At 44.1% G+C, this 24,426-nt stretch overlaps 5 protein-coding genes and 1 pseudogene across 7 annotated transcripts; 4 read left to right on the top strand and 2 right to left on the bottom strand.

Annotated features, from left to right (window-relative positions):
• LOC110432790 lies at positions 649–4,877 on the top strand (annotated as a pseudogene).
• Positions 5,439–7,919, top strand: LOC8060638 (40S ribosomal protein S3a). The gene is made up of 6 exons (XM_002463092.2): positions 5,439–5,599; positions 6,008–6,113; positions 6,831–6,968; positions 7,050–7,235; positions 7,325–7,525; positions 7,608–7,919. Exons 1-6 carry the CDS (start codon positions 5,541–5,543, stop codon positions 7,707–7,709), a joined length of 792 nt encoding a protein of 263 aa, XP_002463137.1. The 5' UTR covers positions 5,439–5,540; the 3' UTR covers positions 7,710–7,919.
• Positions 10,594–14,340, top strand: LOC8079002 (cingulin). 3 transcript variants are annotated; one of them, XM_021453882.1, is made up of 8 exons: positions 10,594–10,628; positions 10,998–11,394; positions 11,938–12,009; positions 12,112–12,214; positions 12,301–12,908; positions 13,119–13,286; positions 13,503–13,613; positions 13,879–14,340. In XM_021453882.1, the coding sequence occupies exons 1-8, from the start codon at positions 10,609–10,611 to the stop codon at positions 14,086–14,088; spliced, it is 1,689 nt and encodes a 562-aa protein (XP_021309557.1). In that variant the 5' UTR covers positions 10,594–10,608; the 3' UTR covers positions 14,089–14,340. The 3 variants fall into 3 exon arrangements, with proteins under 3 accessions (XP_021309557.1, XP_021309556.1, XP_021309558.1); XM_021453881.1 differs by having other exon boundaries at positions 13,500–13,613; XM_021453883.1 differs by having other exon boundaries at positions 13,500–13,658; positions 13,874–14,007.
• LOC8079001 (NDR1/HIN1-like protein 6) lies at positions 14,593–15,129 on the bottom strand (the record flags this gene model as incomplete). Its single annotated transcript, XM_002460923.2, has 1 exon — positions 14,593–15,129. A coding segment is annotated over one exon (537 nt), but the record flags the coding sequence as incomplete, so codon positions are not given.
• LOC8060637 (putative protein TPRXL) lies at positions 15,234–16,462 on the bottom strand. The gene is made up of 2 exons (XM_002460922.2): positions 16,451–16,462; positions 15,234–15,938 (listed from the first exon to the last, which is right to left on the bottom strand). Exons 1-2 carry the CDS (start codon positions 16,460–16,462, stop codon positions 15,234–15,236), a joined length of 717 nt encoding a protein of 238 aa, XP_002460967.2.
• LOC8060636 (S phase cyclin A-associated protein in the endoplasmic reticulum) lies at positions 16,887–24,175 on the top strand. The gene is made up of 8 exons (XM_002463090.2): positions 16,887–17,259; positions 17,392–18,543; positions 18,799–20,502; positions 20,588–21,700; positions 22,069–22,173; positions 22,432–22,521; positions 23,284–23,394; positions 23,477–24,175. The coding sequence occupies exons 1-8, from the start codon at positions 17,200–17,202 to the stop codon at positions 23,963–23,965; spliced, it is 4,824 nt and encodes a 1,607-aa protein (XP_002463135.2). The 5' UTR covers positions 16,887–17,199; the 3' UTR covers positions 23,966–24,175.

Below are 24,426 nucleotides of genomic sequence, written 5' to 3'. Positions count from 1 at the left end.
TTAATTGAATAACTTATATGTTGAGAGAAATAGTTAGTAGAGTTTAACTTTATAGGAGTACAAAATAAGATTAGACTACCGTTCCGGCTAGAAATTATTCCAGATGACTGTTCCTGGGTAAGCCAATAGGCCATACACTGAATCGATGCTCAGCTGGTATATAAGGTTTATACGATTTGTGGACGGGGATACAACAGATCGAGCAAGTTTTATAGGGAAAAAAATGAAAGAAGAAAAAAAAAATCTAAAGCTGCATCTGTGATTGGCAAGATCAGTTTCCTACTACAGAGGCCTTGTTTAGTTCCGAAAACTTTTTGGTTTTCGAAACTGTAACACTTTCGTTTTTATTTGACAAACATTGTATAATTATAGAGTAACTAGTCTTAAAAGATCCATCTCGTGAATAACACTTTCGTTTTTATTTTCGTATATATTTATTGCTTCATGCATGTGTCGCAAGATTTGATGTAATGGATAATCTTAAAAAGTTTTTTGTTTTTGGGGTGAACTAAACAAGGCCAGAATCTCAGCTCAGTTACCAAGGCGCAGATCATAGCCTGACGACCAAGCCAAGGAACTGCGCAAAGATGAGAGTTGGGAAACCCTTCGATCATCAGTGCTACTGCTAACCTTTGCACAATGGTTACCATGACCATCAAGCAATTCAGCTTAGCCGAAATTCAGGTTACAGACCAATGTGAAATTAATAAAGTTTTCCTTATTATCAGAAAAAAAGAGAAATCAAAGACGGGAAAGGAATTCAGTGTGCAGACTGCAGAGGCCAAATTTTCATCTGAACCAGAAATGTCAGAGGGAGCCGTCACGAGTTCACGACTCAGTCGACGGGCCGCAGTTTGTTTGTAGAGGGATTCAGGCTCTACCAGGCCTTTATTTTATCGATTCGCTCAAACGGGTTGGCCCGGCCCGGAGGAGCAGGCCGTGCTTGGGCCTTACCCCACTACAATAGTAGGCCCGGTGGCAGCCCGACCCACCAACAGCTCCCTCCGCCGGCCGGCCGGCCCCCGCATCCAGCCCACCCAGCGGCCAGCGCCCCCGTCCCCCGTCCTCATATAACAGGCCCCGCCGCCGCCGCTGCCGCCGCGCCGCTCTGTGCCTCTCTGGTATCCTCTCGCTCGCATCGCCGTCGCTCTAAGCCCTAGCCGCCCCAGCGTCCGCGGACGGGCGCAACAGCCATGCTGTTGGCAAGAACAAAAGTATCTCGAAGAGCAAAAAAGGCGGCAAGAAAAAGACGTGAGTTGTCTCGCTCCCGGCGTCATTCTTCCGTTCTACGGAGTTGGTTTTTTGGCCTCCTCTGAGCGGTGCTGACCCACCTGTGTATCTTGGCTTGCAGGGTGGATCCGTTCAGCAAAAAGGATTGGTATGATATCAAGGCTCCGTCGGTGTTCAGCGTGCGCAACATCGGCAAGACTCTGGTGTCCAGGACACAGGGGACTAAGGTATGCCCGCTCCTCTTCTCCTGCATGATCGCTCTGTTTGTGAATCTAATTGTTGCCTTCGTGTACAGTGATAAACTAGTGCCTACTTTAGTCCATGAGATGTGTAGTTGAACTGTAACCAATCCATTTGTTGGGGTAGTTGTTCAGTTAGGTTAGACCTTTTATTGGCCTGTGCAGTATGTGTGAGATGTGACATTTGTAGGTTTTTACGGTTCGTGCAGGTGCGGGTGATGTTGTCTATGTCCTGTCCATGCATTGTATGATTTGACTTGCATGTTGACTCAATTCAAGTAAAATTATACCAGTACCAAGTTTATATGGATTTTTATATGATACATTTGATTTAGATGTCGTTCCTGATACACAGTAGTACCACATAACCTTTGCTGTGTAGAATTTTGGCCAGTAGGATGGGATTATCTTAGGTTTTCAGGTTTAGATATGGGTTGCAACTTGGAAGCATTAGTATTGAATTCTTTGGTGTTTATATAAGCACCATCTTCATTCCTAATGCCCTGTGTGCTTTTTGATTAACTGTTTGTAGCATGTTCAGATAAGTTGGGCTGAAGGCCATAAGCTTCTTTTATTTTAAATGCTGCTGATTATGCACTGATTGGAGTGGTTTCTATATGCATCCCTATACACGTGCTATTATTTGGTTACAGAACTTTACCACGACTTTTTCTTGCCTTCTTAAGATATAGATCATGTCATTTTTCTTAACAGCGCCACCTTGGCGCAGCCTTCCTTGGGGCCAGGTGTGGTGCTGGGTTTCAAACCCCCACCGGCTACTTCCCACCCTTGGGAGCTTGCCACTGGCCCATCCATATCATATGTCATTTATCTAGGGATTGTAACTAGGTCTGAGGAACAGTAATCTTATGCACCTATTTTAGTTCCTTTGTAGTTCTATTAGAATTTTCTGTTTATAGTACTCAGTTTAAATTTGTATATGCGATATTATAGTTCCCTCCATCTGAATTTCTTTTGTTTGTTTTGCAGATTGCCTCTGAGGGTCTTAAGAACAGAGTGTTTGAGGCCTCCTTAGCTGATCTCCAGAGTGATGAAGACCAGGCATACATGAAGATCAGGCTTCGTGCAGAAGATGTACAAGGGAGAAATGTTCTCACAAACTTCTGGGTAACGATTTCTTGTTTAGTTCACACAGTTACCAGGCTTATGTTCACGTCTCTAACCGTCCTTGTCATCTTGTTAGGGAATGAGTTTCACTATTGACAAGCTCCGCTCCCTCGTGAAGAAGTGGCAGACACTTATCGAGGCTCATGTCGATGTCAAGACCGCTGATAACTACATGCTGCGGCTGTTCTGTATTGGGTTCACCAAGAGGCGGCCCAATCAAGTGAAGCGCACTTGCTATGCTCAGGCAAGCCAAATCAGATAGGTAACCGTTCTGGAGATATGTTTATAAAGAGGCTTGAAACTCTCTTAGCTTGCCTGCTGTGTCTTGTTACATTGATACCATTTATGTTTTGCAGATTCGAAGGAAGATGACCGAAATCATGAGTAACCAAGCTTCATCTTGTGATCTTAAAGAGCTTGTGTCCAAGTTCATCCCTGAGGTCATTGGAAAGGAAATTGAGAAAGCCACCTCTAGCATCTTTCCTTTACAGAATGTCTTCATCCGCAAGGTGAAGATTCTGAAGGCGCCAAAATTTGACATTGGAAAACTAATGGAGGTAACTACTTGAAGCAAAGTTTCTATGTTACAGTAGTTTAGCATTGTGCCTTTCTTTTTAATCTAATAATGTTGTGTGACTCCCAGGTGTGTAGGATCTCTGGACGTACAGGAAGTGGCCTAGAGGGGGGGTGAATAGGCCTGTTCAAACTTTTTCAACAAAGTTTATCAGTCACACAGGCAAGGGCGGCAGTGAGGCCCTCCCAGGGCGGCACTGCCGGCCTCAACAGAAAAACAGACAGAAGCTTAACTGAATTGATTCAAACTTTACCCAGGGAAATTTAGATCGACTAAATTTCCAAGCTTCCTGCAAAATGTTAGAGCACAGGTATGTGGCTAGAATGTGCTGGAGCCTCCCCACCAAGTAGATCGGCCTCAAATCCTAACACAAACTCATACACAAGTGAAAGCACACAAGACACACGATTTTTACCGTGGTTCAGCTGTTGCCACAACAAGGCTTGGCCTACTCCACGTTGTTGAGGCGCCCACACTAGGACCGGCTTAGCCACACAGGCTTACCTTCTCCTCGTTCTCAAAGCAAGGATTTTACCCCTTGCAAAGAGTGAAGAATGTATTAGCTGCAAGGGTAACCTTACAAACCTTCCCTTGGCTGCCACACAAGTTGGCAAGCTCTAGGGCGACGCCTAGCCGGCTAGGAGCAAGCTCCAAGAGTAACAAACTCAAGGCTGCCGGCCAAACGTGAACCAAAAGCTCTTTTTGACGCTGGGAATCAATGGATCTGCTCTCCAATCGAAGTTTGCTGCCTTTTCCCTTAAGTTTTGATGGTTGGAAACAAGGATTGGCTTGGGGGCTTGAGGAGCAACAATGGAGGGAGAGAGAGGTGAGCTCTGGTCTGTTTGCAACGGTTGGGAGCGAGGAAGAAGAGCAGGTTACCGTTTGAGACGGTCTGGAAGGGTATTTATACCCAGCTCTCCAACTGTCACAGTGTAGGGCGGCAGTGCCGCCCTTGCCTGAACCAGCCTGAAAACACCAAAGTGTAGAGAGAAAGATATGCTGGCTAGGCTTGGGTCTGAGGATGTTGATGAGCTTTTGAGCCTTTGGTTCACAATTTGATCAACAAACTTGGAGTCCCTCTTTATAGTACGGCTTTTCTTATACTCAAATTCAAACCGAAAATAAATTAAACCTCCTTTGGAGCTAGGAAAGCCATCCTTTAGAAATGGGGGATCCTCCATGGTATTTAACAACCTCTTTGCTATATTCCCTGCTTGTCATCTCAGCAAAACTCATTAGTTCCCTAATTAGGTGGTCATCAACGCCAAAACCACAATAGGCTTGATTGCACTTACAAGGTGCATGGTGACTACGCCAAGGATGACGTTGGTGTTCATATTGAAAGGCCCGCAGAAGGCGACTTGGCAATGGGGGGACATGAGGTTGCTGCATCCGAGTGATAGTATTGCTGTTTATATGTCTATAGGTTTAAGAGAAACTCCAACAGATATCTTATCCATATTATCTAGGCTATTTTTACATTTTTTTAAAGTAACTCCAACCGATGGATTTCTCATTTAAAGCTGTCGTGTTACCTTGAAACACTTTTTTTGGTCGAGATCTGGATCTGTGGTGGCTTTATTTTTGCTTGAAAGTTATGTTTCCTTGCTATGCCTGGTTGATCTGTCGCAAGCTTATGTTTTAGGAACATTCATGTTACAAACTTACATTACGCGCTAGTGGATCCCTTCACCCCGAGCAGCTGATGCTCGCCCATTCACGCCGGACGGGCTGACACGGTCCTAAAGCCTAACTTTAACTGTTTTTATAAAATATTTATTCCAAAGTGCTATATGTATATTTTTATGAAAGTATTTTTTTAAAAAATCTATTCATATAGTTATTAAATTTTAAAATTTAATAACTTAAAAGTTATTCATAATTGATATTTTTAATATTTAACTTAAAAATTTTGTTTAAAACGATTTTTTTTAAAGGTATAGAGAGTATATCAAAATCATCCTGGCCTCATGCTGGATTTTGGGAGGAACTGGACAGGGGCACAGGGGATGGAGAACAAGAACATCAGGCCTTGGGCCATGCGTCTGAACTCACTCGTGCCCGTGCCGGACCGGCCCGCATAGTAGTGCCGTGCTTGGGACGCACCCCCGGCACGAGCACGGCCTGATAACGCCCTTGACCCGCTAAGGCCCGCCCCATAGAATGCCGTTAGCGGGCCAGGCGACACCCCCCGCTCCTCGGCCGTTGGGGCCTGCAAATCGGCCCGTTGGCCTGCACCCCGTCCCCCCGTATAAAAGCGCAGGGCAGCCGGTGGCCCTCCAAAACCTAGCGCACCCGCAACCAGCGCGCCGCCCCGCTCCGCTCCCCTCGCCGCTGCACGGACGCAGCGACGAGTTCTCGCAGCAGCAATGGCGGTAGGCAAGAATAAGCGTATCTCCAAGGGCAAGAAGGGAGGCAAGAAGAAGACGTGAGTTATCTCGCCCCCCTTATCCTCTTCCGTCTGCAACTTTTGATTGAAGGGAGGCAAGAATAAGCGTATCTCCAAGGGCAAGAAGGGAGGCAACTGCTTGATAGTTAATTTTTCTTAGTTGTGTCGGGTTGGGTGCAGCAACTTTTGATTGTGACTACCTGAAGGATAGTACAGAACTGCTGAATTTTATCCATCGTTACACCCATTCTAATCTGAAATTGTCCCTCGAATTTCACTGCATCTGGTGTCGATGTATATAAGCTAAGTTCTGATGTTTTTGGCCACTTTAAAATCCTTTTTGGCTGTACTGAACTTAATGATGCATGGCACTCGTTTTCAGCTGTTCTTTGGCCTCCTCTGGCCGGCTGACCCGTTTTCTTGGTGTCTGTTTCTCTTGCCTTGCAGCGTGGATCCGTTCAGCAAAAAGGATTGGTATGATATCAAGGCTCCGTCGGTCTTCAGTGTGCGCGACATCGGCAAGACCCTGGTCTCCAGGACACAGGGCACCAAGGTATGCGCACTCTTCACCTTCTCACTCTGTTTGGGTATCGTACTATCGCCTTCGTGTATTGTGGTGAAGTAGTGATTGATTAGTTGCTGAGACATATTGCTGAACCTTACATATCCATCCATTTATCAGGGCACTTTTTCAGTCAGGTTAGACCTTTTCTTGATCTTGTGCAGTGCTATATAAATTTGTATGCCAGAATGGTTGCACTGATACATGTATCTTGACTTCACTGCTGTGAAATTATACCAACAACCAAGTGTATATGGCATTTCTAGCGGTAATTTTGATTTAGACATTGTTCCAATTTACAGTAGTACTATTTCACTCAGACCTTGCTGTGTAGTATTTGCTCTGTAAGATGAGACCTCTGTAGGATGTCACATTTGTTTTTTGTTCATATGATAAGTTAGAAGCCCTGTGGTTATTTACTCTTTGGTCTGTTTTCTCTTTGTATCACTATTCTAACAAAGAATCAATTATTTTTTTAGGTAGCTTTAAAAATGTTTTATGTTGACTTTCTAAGATATAGATCATTTGTTGGACCGAATTATTGGAATGTGTTCTAGACTTGAGTTGAGGACTAGTAATCTTCGATGACCCAGTTGGTTCCTTTGTAGCTTTATCGGAATCTTCAGTTAATCAATTCAAAGTATCTGTTTTATCCTTTTTTGTGATTCCATGACTGCATGTAACTCAGTTTCTTCTGTTTGTTTTCAGATTGCATCTGAGGGTTTAAAGCACAGAGTATTTGAGGTCTCCTTGGCTGATCTTCAGAGTGATGAAGACCAGGCGTACAGGAAGATCAGACTTCGTGCAGAGGATATACAAGGGAGAAATGTTCTCACAAACTTCTGGGTAATGATCTCTAGTTCACTTCACACTGTTACGAGACCTATGTTCTATATTGTGTCTTTAACCATCTTGTTACCTTGTTAGGGTATGAGCTTCACTACCGACAAGCTCCGTTCACTGGTGAAGAAATGGCAGACGCTTATTGAGGCACATGTTGATGTCAAGACCACCGATAACTACATGCTACGTCTGTTCTGCATTGGGTTCACCAAGAGGCGGCCCAATCAAGTGAAGCGCACTTGCTATGCTCAAGCAAGCCAAATCAGACAGGTGACAGTTCTGAAGATATCTCATGTTTTAAAGAGGCTTGAATCTCTCTTAGCTTGTTTGTCATATGAACACCATTTCTGTTTTTGCAGATTCGTCGGAAGATGACTGAAATCATGAGCAACCAAGCTTCAACTTGTGATCTGAAAGAACTCGTGTCCAAGTTCATCCCTGAGGTCATTGGAAAGGAAATCGAGAAAGCCACCTCTAGCATATTCCCCTTGCAAAATGTCTTCATCCGCAAGGTGAAGATCCTAAAAGCACCAAAGTTCGACATCGGAAAGCTCATGGAGGTAACCACTTGAAGCAAAGTTTGTCTGTTCATGTAGTTTAAGTCTTGTGGGTTTTTGAGCTAATGGCCTCTGTGATGTCCAGGTCCACGGTGACTATGCCAAGGAGGATGTTGGTGTCAAGATGGACAGGCCGGCTGAAGGCGACGAGGCCATGGGAGGACAGGAGGTTGCTGCAGCTGAGTGATTAGTCTCACTGTTTATGTTTAGTATGAGTTGATGTTAAGACGAACTTCGGAGTTGGAGCTGCCTTATTTCCGTAAACTCTTAGAAACACTTTTTTCGAGAGTGAGACATTTGGTGGCTTTGATTCTCCTTGAAAATTTGAAGCATGGAATGTTATCTTGCGACGTCAGTTTGATCACCGTTATTTGGGCAAACTTATGTTTTTGGAGCATGTATTGCGTTCTTGCTGCTCTAGAATGGTTCTCATTCCTTTTCTCTAAGAGTCAAGCAGAACCCACTTGGAATCGAATTTATTTCTTGTTCCGACTCTGCTGCATAGTTTGCTCTATGGCCTCCTTGCAGGTCCTGTCATGGGCGCCCGGCATCGAGGTGGAAAAGCCATGTGGTGGCCCGTCCATGGACTGGTCCTGGAACAGCCATAGCCTGCCGGTGCCACTTGATGGAATCAGGCGTACTACGATGCGGACCTGGACGCATGGGTTGGGCTTCACCACAAGGAGGATCACGTTTGCTGCTGTCCGGTTGCTTCCCGGAGCGACGCGGCCCTGCCACGGCGGCCGCTGGATGGCTGGAGTGCAGGTTTTGCCTTGTGGAGGACATTTTGTGTGGTCAGGATTTTCAAGATGGCTCTATGATCCATCTCACCTTAGGCCTTGTTGGATGTAGTTGTATTCACATCAATCCACATGTGTTGAAGTGAGTTGGAGTGGAACTTGAACTAAATTCTACCCCAACTCACACACCTATGGATTGAAGTGAATCCGACAACATCCAAACAAAACCTTAGCTTGTTTGGCCTCAAGTATGATAAGAAAGGAGAGCTAAAAACTAAGGTTCGCCGAACCACGAGATCCTATGCAGTATCCAAGAACAGCAACATGTTTTCTCTTGCGGTAATATAAATGATAGAAGGAAAGGTTCTCTTGGCAATTTTTTTTGGGGATCTGTTGTATTTTTATGTCAATTCTAGAAAAATGTTGTGCCAACATTGACAGTTTTATGCTCAAATGTTGTGCATGCACTGTGTTTCGATCGATGGGCCGAATTGCTCTGTTCATTGCTATTCAGCACCAAGCTATAGCAGTCATTTAATCCAAGGAGTTCATTTATTTGCCCATTTGATCTAACGATGTTACTGTTGGATGTCGCATTGTATTTGCCTTTTTTTTTCTTCTGGGTTCCATTTATAGCATAGCAGTCATGGCACACTGCAGGTCGCTCCTCATGGATATGTAAAACACCAGTGTCAATTGCCTCTCTACCCTTGGTAGATGTCAATTATTTTGAGAGATGTTCACTATCTTCCCTTGGTAGATCCTATCTAGTAAGCCTACATGATCAACATCGATTGCTACTGTGTTGAGATGGCTAGCCCATTATTGACTCTATTCCCACAATATCAAAGGTGGTACACCAAAGTTTTGTTCCTCTTCCTCCAATATGAAGGGCATCTATATTCTTCCGGTAGTTAATATGACGATTCTTATGCTATCATTGCTGATAAATAATTATCATTGAACAAATGTTTTCTTTCATGTAACTTTCCATGTTTCCAGTTTCTATTTAATTATTTGCTACGAACTCAGATGGCCGTCTTGTCCCCCCCCACCCCCCCCCCCCCCCAAATGCTGCAGATACCATGCTTGGTTGTATATTCTTTTGACATGGTTCTTGTTTTAGTTCCTTTCCACGTACTATGACTTGCTCTGTGTATATGTCGAGTGAATTTCACAGGAGCTGGTACACTTGCTGCTTCAAGATTGGTGACGCGGAGTCAGGCCTTTCTTACTTAAAAAAATTCATCCATCCCATCGAATCTTTGATACATACATGGAACATTAAATGTAAATAAAAAATAAACTAATTATACAATTTGGTTGAGAATCACGAGACGAATCTTTTAAACCTAGTTAGTCCATGATTAGCCTTAAGTGCTACAGTAACACACATGTGTTAATGACAGATTAATTATGCTTAATAGATTTGTCATGCAGTTTCCAGACGAGCTATGTAATTTGTTTTTTATTAGTTTTAAGAATCTCTCCCGACATCCTTCAGACACATCCAATATGACACCTAAAAATTTTTCATCTCCAATCTAAATAGTGCCAATGACCGAACGAAGGAATCGAGGGCAACCTGGGTTCAGCGAGTTTATGCCACATTGGGTAATGTAGTTTTTCGTTGGCCCTGTCACTATGGTAAAACAACTGTCATTTTTATATGTCCACGCTCCTCCTTTCTCCCATTTCTAGGTTTATAAACTAATATTATTAATACTTTTCTCTTATAATAAATCAGCAAACACTACCATGGCTTTCACCCAAACTACCAAGCGTCTGTCGCTCTCTCTTTCCTTATCCCCCTGTGGCCCGTCTATGCTAATAGCGATTAGGGCTCGGAATCGCATTTAAGCGCTACAAAATCACGGCAGGGGCTTCGTCCTCGAGTCGTCCTGCTGCTGGATGCCACCTCGTGTTCCGCTCCGACGCCAGTGCCTGTCCTCGGAGCTGCGCCGACGCCAGTGCCCCGGCGATCTTCAGAAACAGATACGGTCGGAGACGTCACTACAGGCTGCACTCGTGCTCTGTAGTAGGTCAGTTCCCGAATCCCGCCTTATCTTGTGGATTTTGGTCGACCTATTGTGGGAATCTTGTGAGATGACTGCGTTTGGTAGGGAATCAGTTAGGGGTATTTGTTGGGTAGACCTTTACAAGTTTAGGATTGGAGCAAGCGGGTGTTCTCAAGTTTGGGATATGTCTTTCTTCCACATGCTGTTCCTCAAATCCCTTCCTTTATGAATGAGAAATCGAGCTTCTACATATTAAGCTGTTGGAAATGCTCTTAGTAGTACATATTAAGCTGGAGAGGCTTAAACTGGCCCGTTTGTTTTCGTCTGGATGCTTACTAGTTGCTGTAGGTACGATTTCAGTGAACCATTAAAGTTCATTTGCTTGATGATTATTATCTTCTCTAGCTTGTTCTCTTTCTGTTTTCTTACGAAAAGGTCTAATGATATGCTGCTCCAAAATCTGCAATTTGTGGTGCTTGTTTTGATTTGTTCTGACAATTTGTCTCCTGATCACAAAGATTAGCAGCCCCCATCTTTGAATCCGACAAAGGGTTATAGACAAAGTTTTCGGTAGACGCTAGCCGAAATCTAGGTGTTTTTATAGACATTTTGCCAATTTATATATCAATATATAATATATATATTTATAGCACAAATCATGAATAATTTATATATCAATATACAATATATACATTGAGAGCACTTCAAATGAAACAGAGGAGAGGAGCAGGGAAAGGGAAAGGGTACAGAGGATAGAAGCAGGGAAAGGAAACAGAGGAGAGGAGCAGAAGACATACAGACCTTGGGCCTTGGGGCTTCGGCTGAGGGAGGAGACCAGCGGGCAGCGGGGAGGGGACTGGGCGGCGGGAGGACGTCACAGTGGGGAGGAGCTGCTGGCGACGAAGAGACCAACGGGGAGGAGCTTTCAGGCGGGGAGGAGCACGAGCTCGTTGAGAAGGAAGTTCCAGGCAGGGAGGAGCGTCGCCGGCAGGACCTGCCAGGCGGGGAGGAGTCTCGCCCGCGGGATCTGCTTCCAGGCGAGGAGCGCAGCCGGCGGGACCTGCTTCCCGGCAGGGTCGCGGCGTCGCAGGGAGGTCGAGACGAGCACGAGCAGGCACGCGACTTCCTTTCCCCCTTCTCCCCCTTATCCTTCTCCCCCGCGCAGCTTTCTTTCCCGTGCGCGCCTGCGTTTCCCGCGCCTAAAGCTCTGCGCGCGCGCTCGCTCGCCCGCGGAGTCAATATTTCGTGCGCTCTGGCCCCCATCGCCCGCCTCACTCGCCTCCGCGCCGCCTAGGGCAGCTGGGCGCCGCCGAATCGAGTAGTGTAGTGTAGTATGTCCATTATTGTATCTGAATCTATTCAAGGTCAGGGTTTTCCTATGTTCTAAATCTCCGATCCCTCTTCTTCAGTTTACAGTGGTAGTGGTGCTCTAGTGACAAATATGTTCATCATGTGTTATAACTTACATATACTAGATGCCATTTTAGCTTGGCATCATCTTAGTGTATAATTCTCAGTGGCTTGTGTTTTTTTGCTGCTGTAGATGTCTAGTAGCTTCAACGGCCACTAGCCTGCTAATGGTCTAGATGTCATTTTAGCTTAGCCATGCCATTTATCTGTATAATTCTTAGGGGCTTGTGGTTTTTTGCTGCTGCAGATGTCTAGTAGCTCCAACGGCCATTATCCTGCTAATGGTGCAAAGGTTCATAGAAAAGAAAAGAATAAAGAGGTACCCATGAACTTATAGTTCCTGTATGTAATATTTTAAGGTATTTCACATTTGAATAATGTAAGAAAAAGGTAAAATTGTATCATGATATTGTTAATGCAGAAAGTACAGCTCGACAAAAATGCAGCCTCTTCAGCCTGCCAGAAGGACAGGCATTATATTGAGAAATTAGAAACAGAATTGATGAACTGCTATCAGGAAATTGGTATGCACTAGTAATTGTCTGTTTCTCATTGGTCTGGCTACTCTATATCTAGTTATTTTGGCAGTCTTTACTGACTGCAATTGCAGATTATTTGCAGGATCAGTTAAATATACGGAGCGTTGAAGCAAACATCATGGGGGAGCATATTCACAGTCTTGAACTGAAGCTGACTGAACTTGAAAAGTTCCCAGAAAGAGTGAGATTGATGGACAATGAGCTGATACGATCTGATTCTCAGTGCTGGCTTCTGATGGAAGAAGTCAGATGTAAAGAAGAGGAGTTGCAGAAGGCAGCCGCACAGATAGAGAAGCTTGAAAGTACAGCTTTAGATTCACAATGCGAAATTGAGAGCTTGAAACTTGATTTGACTAATCTTGAGCAGAGACTACTTGACGCTGAAAGCTTTACCCAACATGCTGCTGAGCACAAAGCTCAAATTGAGAAACTACTGGGAGAACATGAGCTCCAGCTACACGAGGCACAGAAAACTATAGATCAACTTGTACTGGAGAATAAGCAACTGAAAGAGTTGTTGCCTGTAAGAGCTCCTAAACAATCCCCTTCTAGATCTGGGCAGCAAGTTGACAAAACATTGGAGAACGGTGTTCGTGCTGAATGTGAAAGTGGTGATGTAATTCTTGAAAAGATGGCAAAACGAAATGAAGAATCTGAACTTCTAATTGAGCAGCTCAAGGTAATTGGTTGTTTACCACTAAATTTGGTCAAGTGCCATCCTTGCTCCCAAACATCTTCAAAAACATTTTTTTTCTAAATATATTTTGCTATAGTGCATGCCTTAGTTAATACTTGGATAAATTGAAGTAGCTATCTATTTTTTCTGGTTCCTACTTGAATACAACTTTCCCTTTGATTGTGTAATGTAAGTATTTTGTTTGTTTGTTAGGAAGAGCTTCGAGAACAAAAGTTAAAGGCAAAAGAGGATGCAGAAGATCTCACCCAAGAAATGGCTGAACTAAGATACCAGATAACAGGCATGCTTGAGGAAGAATACAAGCGTCGATCTTGCATTGAGCAGGCAGCTATTCAACATATTCAGGAGCTGGAGACTCAGGTAGTGATATAGAATTTTTTCACATCGTGTGATTGCACCTGGAATTATAGCTGTAGATATTTCTGATTTTTTTTGGTTCTATCATTTCAAACTTGAAGTTATTGGCATAACTAGTAACGAAAAATGGACGTGTTGCCTTGGTCTTGTTATATTAGATTAGTTACTTCTTTGTCTGGTGTCTCTTACATTTCTGTTCTGTTCATATGATTGAAGCAGGTCTCCAAAGAGAAGACAAAGTTGAGTGGGGCACTTAGGCGATTGCAGGAATCACATGAACTAGCTCACGCACAAGCTATGGAGATTAAGAAGTTGAAGGCTGCTTTAGAGGTATGTGCATGTATATGAACGTGATACATGTACATGACATCCAAGATGAGTACTCTTTAGTGCTCCCGTTCAAAAAATACTCTTTAGGGCTTGTTTGGATCACATTAACTGAAACTAATATCTAGAAAGTGTTTCCGATTTTATTGTTAAATTACTTTCCAATTCCCCTCAATTCCTGGGAACCAAACAGGGCCATACAGTATTCTGTACTTTGTGTTTGGTCACTTCATCATGGTACTAATGTGCCCCATTTATTTCACTGTAGAGATTTAACTCCGCAACAAACCTGGGTTCAGTTTGCAAATCCTGCTCCTGCGGGTTCTCTGCAATGTTGATAGAGTTGTCTAATTGCTCGATCGAAGGACCCTCAGGCGGCACCAGATCTCCCAATCCCAACCACATTGATGAGAAGTCACAGAACCAAGCTCTAATAGAGTGGCGTCCTGGTGAAGCTTCAGATGGTGATGGCGGTTAGGAGGGTACATCGCCAAATAGCATGTACATTTGAGTGTGCAATTGACCAACTGTTGTAGATAATTCTTTGTATTCACCATTGTTGCCTGTAAATGCATATGCATTTGTTGCCTTAGCTAAATTTCACATTGTAAGCTTTCAATGGGAGTTAAGCTCCCCTGGCAGTGAAAGTGTTACCTTAAGATTTCACGTCTGTCATAAAATTTACCTGCAACTGCCATCACGGTTTTTGAAGCAAAGACAGGATTTTCTACTCTTCAGTTCTCCGATGCACAAAAAGGAAGTGCACAGATTAAATCAAGTTTGTTCCCCCAAGGAAATGCGAAGTTAGGTCTGTTTGCTACATTAAAGTGTTAGAGCATCTCCAGTGGTTTGCTAAAAATCATTTACCAAATCTTATGATTTGGCAAGTGACTAAAACATATAGCAAGTGTAAATTCTTAGTATCTCCAATGGTTTGCTATTTAGGCTTGGTAAATTAAGAAAAGTAGGTCCACTTCATCAACTAACTTTGACTGGACTTCTCCCTGCCCTTGAAGCTGCCGACCTCGACGCGCACGGGGACGTCGGCGCGGAACACGAGCGGCACGGCGCCCGTCCGCTGCGCGTCCTGCAAACCGGACACGACGGCGGTGGCCAGCTGCACCTCCCCGGCCAACGCCGGCGGCAGCACCGTGGTGTTGCGGTGGCCCTGGTAGAACGCCGGCAGCGCGCCGCGCTCCAGGCGGTACGACTGGTACCACACCCTGAGGCTGGACCCGGGCTCGTACTGGATGCCGATCCGGGAGTTCGGGTTCGCCGCCGTCACCGTCACGTCGAACCTCGCCTGCGCCGTCACCGTCGACGGGTCGACCTGGAACGCAGACACGGAGAGGCGGTCCACCGAGTACCGCGGCGCCTTGGGGTCGAGCGCTAGGTACAGCGCGCCGACGGCCGCCGCGGCGAGCACCGCCAGCACGACCGCGGTGACCACCGCGCAGCAGAGGAGCCGGCAGCAGCAACCCCGGCCGCGCAAATTGAGTACTGCAAAAACTATTCCTTCTCATCCAAACAAAAAGAATCAGTGATTCCTCAAAAAGAAAAAAAAGGATTAGCAGGGGGTGGGGACGAAACGACGGGTATCATCGCTTCACTTGTTGCGGTTCCTCACCGAGGACCCCTCCATAACCACCTTCCTCTCCGCCGTCTCCTCTTCCTCGGCGACGCTTGACGATGACGCGAGTCGACGGCGCCCTTCTTCTCCTTACGCGTCGTCGTCGCGGGCCGCCACCGCCGCGGGAAGAGGTAGAGCGCCGTGGACGTGAGCAGCGTGGCCCCGACGCGGCCGCAGAACACCACCATGAGGAGGCACAGCACCACGGCAGCCGCGCCCGCCGCCGGGGACGACGACGCGGGCCTCTTATTATTACTCGCCTGCCGCTTGACCGCCGGCGGGTAAAGCACCCCCGAGACCGACGGCGAGGACGAGGCCGTGGATGAGCGAGACGACGCCGACGACGACGACGACGCCGATGATGTGTTCGAGTCCAGCGACGACGCGGAGCTCAGCAGCGCCGACGACGCCCTGGACATGCCGTAGACGACGTCGTCTGCTGCGTCCATCCCCCGCTTCTTTGAACACTTCTTCTCGTTGCCTCCCTGCTTGTTGTTATTACCGGGCAAGAACTTCCCCCGGAACGACAGCGGGAACCGACGATGAAAATTCACTCGCGCGGGAGAGGAGGCCACGGCGTCGGGATCTCGCGATGGCAAGCGGAACGAGCCGCGCAAATTTGCGCGTCGATGGCTGCAGAATGGCAAGTTGCCATTTTTTGGTAAGTTGATTAGCAAACCATTGGAGGGGTCATTTGTCTAGTTTTGCCAAATTATACAAGATAACAAGTGTGTTTAGCAAACCACTGGAGATGCTAAGTCTACTTCTTGCTGCTGATGGGTTCAGGTTGGAGTCATCTTGGGCTGAAATTTGAGTGTGGCTCCATTTTCTCTGTCTATTTATACTTTGAATGGAAAATCTCCCTAAATATATTCGAAGTGTGGCTGCGAATTACTTAGTCCATGCGGCACAATGAATTTTCTTTTCTAAGATCGTGTTTATGCCCAAGCTTGACTCTGTGGGAGGAAGTTCACGATCTTCCGAGACGATTTCTATCCACTATTGCTTGGGGACAACCAACTTTTCGAGGGAGGAGCAATGTCAAGGCCATAAAGGAGAGGGTAAGAAGGATCAAGAGTATCGTTACGTATTTGGCAACAAAGCAAATGACATCGATCAAGGTGGAGTAATATTGACAGCTAAGCTATAAATGGTGTGGGTTAGTGGTGAGTTAACGAGTATTATGGTAAGAATCGGGCTGATATATAACGTTTGAGGCCATTGTGTCTTGTAACGAAGAACTGGAACTCTAAAACGTGAAAGAAATCTATATATATTCTTCGTCCCCAATTTTGCTTCTCTTCTTAAATCTCGAATTCTCAAGCTCTCTGTCTGATTCATTGTGAAACCATGACAAAAGCCTAGGAAGCCCAATGGACGTCAGTAGAGGTTTAAAATCAGTCTTCTAGTGGAGTAAGAAATTTAATTATAAATACGTGGAATCAGTAGGGGATAATAGAGACCGGTGTAGATTTACAAAATTAGTGATAAATGTATTATTCTAATTATATAGATATTGATTATATAGGTGTTAATTTGTCAAAAGATATTAGAAAGAAAAAATAAATAGAAGTTGCTAAAAAAAAGAAAAAAAAAATATATGGGCTTTTATTTAGGGCCATCAAACCCACGCACCGCCGCATAGTGTTCTGCTCCGCAGCGCCGAGATCTTCTGCTCCTTCCCCCACTCCCAGGCTCGGCGGCGGCGTCGGCGGCTCCCCCTCCCGCCTCTCGCCAGTCGCCTCGCGCCCTCGCCTCCGTCCTCCGCGCACCGGCCGGCGACCCTGCGTACGCACCTCCCTCTCCCCTCCCGCCTCTGCTGTACCGTGGGAGCCCGGCCAGCTGCCCAGGGTGGCCGGGCCTTGGCTCCGCCGGTGAGTGTATTATCGCGAAATTGTTCTCTGGGACAGCAAGAATGCCATAAGGAACCACAGATAATCGTGTGGTGGTTAACTGGTTATGGATAATGACAATGGCGATGTAGATGACCTGGGATCAGGGTGGTTTGAAGTGAAAAAGGTATTTGTTCTTCTTTACCTGTTTTGTTTTCTCCTATGTTGCTCTGTTCATCATTTTCTCATATGTTTCTGCATTATATGCTCGGCCCATTCTTACTGTTTGGTGTTAACTTACTATGCATCCATTTTACAGAAGCATCGGTCGAGTTCAAAATACACATTGCAGAGGTCTTCAGGTGGTTCCAGCCACAAAATTCCGAACTTACCATCACGGTCACGGGCTAATTGTAACAGTGACAGTTCAAGGTGGCATGACAAGCTGCAACACCCACCTCCGAGCATAAATGCTAATGTTGGTGTTGATGAATCTGGTAGTGGAGAAACAACAAATGTTCATGGTAAAGGATGCAATGATGTAGGCACTAGTGCCAGTGGCCCGAATAGTGGCTTAAATGCTTCAGCCTCAGAGGATATAGTAGAAAGACCTGAAGAACTGGTGGTGGCTGAAGAAACAAGTGAACCTCCCAAAACTGATGCTGATCATGTAGATCCTTCACTGCCTCATGAACCCACCACCTGTTCAGACAGTCCTGCAAAGCGTGCAGATCTTTCTCAGCATGTAAAATGTTCTCCAAAAACTGGGTCAGTAGGTGTTTTGTCCAATACACCTGTCAAGTTTGGTGACTTTGATGAAATTCCAGGTCTTTCGGTACCTTCAGATTCATACATAGATAATAATTCTTCTAGAGGCCACAGGCATAGCGAAGATGTTGCACATTTAAAAAATACGCAAAAAGATGCAAGTGAACTCAAAGCAGAGACGGACACTTGTACTACAATTGATGAGGCATCTCCAATTATGATACAGGGAACAGAGACACCCAATGATGGTAAGAGTATTTCAAATGTTGGTGGTTTAATAGCCTCAGCTGACTCTGTTTCCCTATCCTGCTCCAATAATGATCATGTTGTTCCAGTTACATCTTCATCTGTTGCTTCCATGGAAGGTAGATCGTTACTTCATGACCAAGCACCCGCTTCTGCAGATTTTGGATCTGAAACTGCTGAGAGCAAAGAAAGATTCAGGCAGAGGCTATGGTGTTTTCTTTTTGAGAATCTGAATAGGTCTGTTGATGAACTTTACCTCCTCTGTGAACTAGAATGTGACATGGAACAGATTAATGAATCCATACTTGTCCTTGAAGAAGCTATTTCTGATTTTCAAGAACTTAAATCCAGAGCAGAGCATTTTGATAATACCAAAAAATCTCCTGGTGTACCAAAGGACGGCATGCCAATGGCTGTGAAAGCTGACCATAGGAGACCTCATGCCTTGTCTTGGGAGGTCTGTTTTCTCACTAGGCATCCTGATTTCTTGTGGTTTATTTTCACTTCTGTCTATTATGATTCATTGACATACTGGAAAAGCCTGCTGATGTAGGGTATGAATATTGAATGGTATCTTCACTGTGATGTGTTGCTAGATTGAGAACTCTTACAAAATTAACAGCTGCATGTTTTCCTTTTCTTCCTTCCATGATAATTTTTTCCAGCTGTATTTCAGTGCTCTAAAGTCATGTTTGGTACATCTTATAAACAGGTGAGAAGGATGACAAGTTCTCCACACAGGCAAGAAATACTGTCTTCATCTCTAGAGGCCTTCCAGAGAATCCAATTGGAACTGGCATGCAAGCAGGCTGGTATAACAGCAGAGAGATTTACATCCAGCTCTTCTGAAGAAGTTTTGGGTAGCTTGTCAAAGCTGACTACAGCATCGGCAACTGTTAGGAATATAAGTTTGAAAGTTGAGAGTCAGGTGAAACTTCCTGATACTAGTGAGAAAAAGATTGCTGGCGAGAAGCTAAGTAGGGATGCATTCAAGTCTGGTAAATCATATCCACAAAGTATGCCTTCCTATTCTGCAAGGAGTAGAAGAGGGTCACTAGAACCAATCTCTGAAATAGAGAATCTCAACTCTAAGAAGGACAGGGAGTTGCCAGAAAACAAATTTGACAGGCTCAAGTCAAGTGATGTTAAAAAGAGTACAGCTCATCTTGAAAAGGAAAAGCAAATTACAGCACCTTGGAAGTCTATGGATGCCTGGAAGGAGAAAAGAAACTGGGAAGATATACTGAAATCTCCTGTACGGAGTTCTCGTGTTTCTCATTCTCCTGGTGTTGGAAGAAAAGTTACAGACCGTGCTCGTGTTCTACATGACAAGTTGATGTCTCCTGAAAAGAAAAAAAGAAGTGCTTTGGATATGAAAAAAGAAGCAGAAGAAAAGCATGCACGAGCGCTGCGAATCAGGAGTCAACTAGAGAGCGAGAGGGTTCAGAGGCTACAACGTACCTCTGAAAAGTTGCATCGTGTAAATGAGTGGCAGGCTGTGCGCAGCTCAAAACTGCGAGAAGTAATGAATGCACGCCATCAACGCGGCGAATCTCGTCACGAAGCATATCTTGCTCAGGTTGCAAAAAGAGCTGGCGATGAGACTACTAAGGTCAATGAGGTCCGTTTTATTACATCACTGAATGAAGAAAACAAGAAATTCTTGCTGAGGCAGAAACTTCATGATTCTGAAATGCGGAGAGCTGAAAAGCTACAGGTGATCAAAACAAAGCAAAAGGAGGACACTGCAAGGGAAGAAGCTGTTTTGGAACGAAGAAAGTTCCTTGAAGCTGAGAAGATGCAGCGCCTTGCTGAAATACAGCGCAAGAAAGAAGAAGCTATTTTCAGAAGAGAAGAGGAGCGCAAAGCATCTAGTGCTGCACGAGAAGCAAGGGCTGCAGAACAACAACGTCGAAAAGAGATAAGAGCAAAAGCGCAACAAGAGGAAGCTGAACTTTTAGCCCAAAAGTTAGCTGAAAAGCTTCGTGAAAGTGAGCAGCGCCGCAAGTATTACCTAGAACAAATACGGGAGCGAGCCTCAATGGATCTTAGGGATCAGCCTTCACCTTTTCAGCGTCGCTTTCCAAGTAAAGATGGCCAAAACCGTTCTAGTTCTGCTAACAGCGGAGAAGATTCACAGACAACTGGCAATTCTAGCGCTGCAGATTCTATGGCTAAGTCATCAAATAATGTGCAGACAAAACGAAGGATTAAAAAGATTCGCCAGAGATTAATGGCTCTAAAGCATGAATTTATTGAACCATCCATAGGTGAAAGTACAGGAATCACACACAGGGCTGCCCTTGGAGCTGCCAAAGCTAAGTTAAGTAGATGGCTTCAAGACCTTCAGAGACTTCGTCAAGCTAGAAAAGAAGGTGCTGCCAGTATCGGTTTGATTGTCAGTGACATAACAAAGGTACTTCTCATTCCTCATGTATTTTTTGTACTAATATAGTGCTAACTATGTTTACTAATACCATTCTCTTTTTATTTTGGTTTAGTATTTAGAAGGGAAGGATCTTGAGCTGCATGCATCAAGACAAGTTGGTTTGCTTGACTTCATTGCGTCTGCATTACCTGCATCACATACTTCAAAGCCTGGAGCTTGTCAAGTCACTGTGTACCTTTTGCGCCTGTTGAGAGTGCTGCTCTCACTTCCAGCTAATCGAACTTATTTTCTAGTACAGAATCTTTTACCCCCAATTATTCCCATGCTATCAGCATCGCTGGAAAATTATATTAAGGTGGCAGCATCCAACTCTGGAAGTTCAAATCTTCTTCTGTCTAATAAAACATCAACTGAGAATACAGAGTCATCAGGTGAAGTGTTAGATGGCTTTTTATGGACTGTGACAATGATTGTTGGCCATGTACACATCAATGATGAACAACTTCAAATGCAGGGAGGTTTGATAGAACTGATTGTAGCTTATCAAATAATACATCGTCTGCGAGATCTGTTTGCCCTTTATGATAGGCCACAGGTGGAAGGATCCCCACTCCCATCATCTATACTGTTTGGTCTCAACCTTTTGTCCGTCTTAACATCAAAACCCGGAAATTTCTCTACTATTGATTGGGAGTCCTGCAAATGCAGGACACTAGGTGGAAATATAGTGCAAGAATATGAATATCTTAGTTCACAGGACAGTGTGGGGTGCCAATCAATGACACTTGATCAGTCTGGTGATGCCAAATCACCAACCATATACAGTGAACTGGCTGAAGATAGCAAATCCTGTAAACAAAATGACTTGAGCATTCCTGTGGACAGAAAATTGGTTGATGATGCTAGTAAAGACTTATTAGTGATCTCTGCTGGCCTGAACAACTCAGCAATGCAACCGTCTGATTCGGGCATTACTACAGAGAAGCATTCTGAAAGTCCTAGCCAGAGAGATGAAAATAGCACAGTGGACAGTTTTCTTGAAGGAAGAAAGGTGAATAATGTATGTGCATTGTATAATAGTCCTGGAAAAGGCAATGAGACGAATCTTAAGCAGCCTGTAATGCTCTTACTTTCTGCAATGGCTGAGACTGGCCTTGTTAGTCTACCATCACTTCTGACTGCCGTGTTGCTCCAGGCAAACAACAACAGGTCATCATCGGAACAGGTTTGTCCACCTGCTGTATTGAGGTGCAATGTTGTTTTTTTAGTAATTCTGTTATGCTGTCTCCAAACTAAATATCCGTATAGATCATATGTTTTTCACACACACATTTAGATTATTTGATATGCCTAGCAATGGGTATACCACATCATCAAAATAGGTACTTTGTGTTCTTGTAACAAAAATGTTAAAATGGCGTGTGCACGTTTTCTATCGTGCTTTCATTTCTTAGGCTTTCGTTACAACATAAGCAGAAACATGAGTTTTCATGCCATCGAAATCTATCTTCTTCTGTAGTTAGCAGAGTAAATCTTGCATGTTTATTGTATTTTATGGATCTTGCTGAAAAAATCAAATAACTCATTTTTCAGACATTGTCGATTCTTCCGTCAAATTTTGAAGAAGTAGCCACTGGTGTATTGAAAGTTTTGAATAATATGGCGCGTTTGGATATAACCCTTTTGCAGCACATGCTGGTAAGTGCTTTTCATGAAAAGGACGGATGTTATCAGTGACTGAAATCAATGTAGTCTCAGGCGCACTGAAACTTACCTGCTTTCTTACACTGATCATTGGCCATGATAACATTATAAAATTAGTTATAGAAGGTTCCAGGCATAATTTTTCTGTCTGGAAAACCCCACAATATGGCAATGGAAATCTTTAAAATATTACATATGTTTTTTATTTACCTCCATAAGTTTGTTTTCTTACTGTTTATGCATTATTTTCAGGCTAGATCAGATCTAAAGATGGAGTTCTTCCATTTAATCAGCTTCCTTCTGAGTCATTGCATGAACAAATGGAGAGTGCCAAACGATCAGGTGCCTTTTTCTATTCCCAACATGAGTTCTTTTGTGGTTCTTTTTAAGTTTAAAATATCCATTTTTCCAATTACTTTCCACTTGTTTTGCACATTCAGTTACTTTCAACTTGTTTTTGTGCAATACTTTCTACTAGTTTTTGCACATTCAGTTCTTCCTTGTTTATAATGATAGCAAGTTACACCAATTACTTTTAACTTGTTTTGCACATTCATTTCTTCTCTATATTGATAGCAAGTTGCACCTGCGTAGTGTGCTGTATGTCTGACTAGGTGGCAGTTTTTATGTCACTGGCGGAGGCATTAGAATACAGTTACCAGTTCTTTTTTATTAACTGCGATCTCAATACTAACTGTACTTCTTAAACAAATGTCAGCTCTTTTTAATTAACTATGGTCTTAATACTATGTTTACTTCTTGAACAGGCATTTTACACATGACTCAAATAGTGTGCGTATTTGTTATGAACAAAATATGGTGTGCATAAAATGTTCCACCTTGTAATGTCCATTATGAATGCATGTTGTAGAAAGTTGATGACTTGGGGTACTGGATCATGTTAGTTTCTGTCGGGCTTGACCATTTGTGACCCTTTTGGATATTATTACCAAGAAATTTGGACATACTGCAATTTCTGAATCTCATGCTTGACTGTTGTTTGCACTTTTCTCCTGAAATGGCTGTTTTTTTTTATTTTTTTACAACTGCACGATTTGTTCGCTCCCCTGTGCTCAGGTTTATGGATTTGTGCTATTTTTTTAGGTTGGTTTGCTGCTTCTAGAGTCGCTGCTACTTCTTGGCTACTTTTCTTTGTTCCATGCTGGGAACCAAGCTGTTCTTCGGTGGGGAAAGAGTCCCACCATACTTCACAAGGTAAACAATTGTTTGTGTAGCCATGCCCCTTTCAATATCTGTGAGTTGTTGTGCAAAAAAAATCTGATGAGTTAGAAAACAGGTGTGCGACCTGCCATTTGTTTTCTTCAGCGACCCCGAGTTGATGCCCATCTTGGCTGCTGCTCTGATCGCTGTTTGCTACGGTTGCGATCAGAACCGGAGTGTTGTACAGCAGGAAATAAGCACGGATATGCTGAGTTGCTTGCTCAAGTCCTGCCAAACTTCTGGATCAAATTCTCCAGATTCCACTGCTGTGGATGGTTCTGGAAACAATTCCAGTGAAAGCATTCTGGATATCAGGAACTCACAAGGTGACATCCCAACAAGGTCAAGCCGCAAAATCGGACGGCCAGTTGTTGGGAAGGGTGTTGCAGGGGGCATCAGATTCAACAGAAATAAGGTTCTGAAGGATGGTAGGGGAGCAAGAGCAGTTGACGATGGGCCTCTGAAGCAAAGAGCTCAAGAAGCTTCATCGAGCTTCATGTTGCATAGAAAGATCCCAGCTTCTTTCTTGGACAGAGCCGAGGAGTTCTTCTGCAGGGAGACATGAAATCGGCTCTGCAGTTCACCTAACTTATATGGCACGAGCTACTGAGTTTACTATTTTGCAAGGATGGTGCTTCAGACTGATTATCTTGAATATTAGGGAAATGGGCGTTTGGCCGAAAAAAGTCTACAGATAAAAAAAAGTCATGTACGGTAGCAATGCACTGTTTGTACAGGAAAAAAAACTGATAAGAAAATCTTATTTCATATGAAAGAAAGGAACTGTCCACGATTTACCCAGTCTTTCACTTATTTTGATTTGATTTAATTTGAAACTACTAAATGTTCTATGGTTTGGAGGCCGTCAATCAAACATTTGAACGATGGAGATGGATTGGAGATTCCGCAACAGATTATTCAGTCGGGGCCAGTTTGGGGATGGATTGGAGATCTCCAAACAAAGAGTTTGTTTGAAAAGTCATGAATTTATTGTTCGCTCAGAGAAAAACATGGCTGACAGATTTG

Source organism: Sorghum bicolor, chromosome 2 (assembly GCF_000003195.3).
Source record: "Sorghum bicolor cultivar BTx623 chromosome 2, Sorghum_bicolor_NCBIv3, whole genome shotgun sequence".
NCBI classification, from domain to species: Eukaryota; Viridiplantae; Streptophyta; class Magnoliopsida; order Poales; family Poaceae; genus Sorghum; species Sorghum bicolor.
Note: the sequence above shows the minus strand (reverse complement) of the source record. Positions and strands in the feature narration are given on the sequence as shown.

Coding starts and splice junctions, on each gene's coding strand:
- LOC8060636 (XM_002463090.2), top strand. CDS start 17,200: ATGGATAATGACAATGGCGATGTAGATGACCTGGGATCAGGGTGGTTT. Junction 17,260..17,391: donor GGTGGTTTGAAGTGAAAAAG/GTATTTGTTCTT, acceptor TCCATTTTACAG/AAGCATCGGTCGAGTTCAAA. Junction 22,174..22,431: donor CCCTTTTGCAGCACATGCTG/GTAAGTGCTTTT, acceptor CATTATTTTCAG/GCTAGATCAGATCTAAAGAT.
- LOC8060638 (XM_002463092.2), top strand. CDS start 5,541: ATGGCGGTAGGCAAGAATAAGCGTATCTCCAAGGGCAAGAAGGGAGGC. Junction 6,114..6,830: donor CCAGGACACAGGGCACCAAG/GTATGCGCACTC, acceptor GTTTGTTTTCAG/ATTGCATCTGAGGGTTTAAA. Junction 7,526..7,607: donor ACATCGGAAAGCTCATGGAG/GTAACCACTTGA, acceptor TGTGATGTCCAG/GTCCACGGTGACTATGCCAA.
- LOC8079002 (XM_021453881.1), top strand. CDS start 10,609: ATGCTTACTAGTTGCTGTAG. Junction 12,010..12,111: donor GAAAAGAAAAGAATAAAGAG/GTACCCATGAAC, acceptor TTGTTAATGCAG/AAAGTACAGCTCGACAAAAA. Junction 13,614..13,878: donor AGTTGAAGGCTGCTTTAGAG/GTATGTGCATGT, acceptor ATTTCACTGTAG/AGATTTAACTCCGCAACAAA.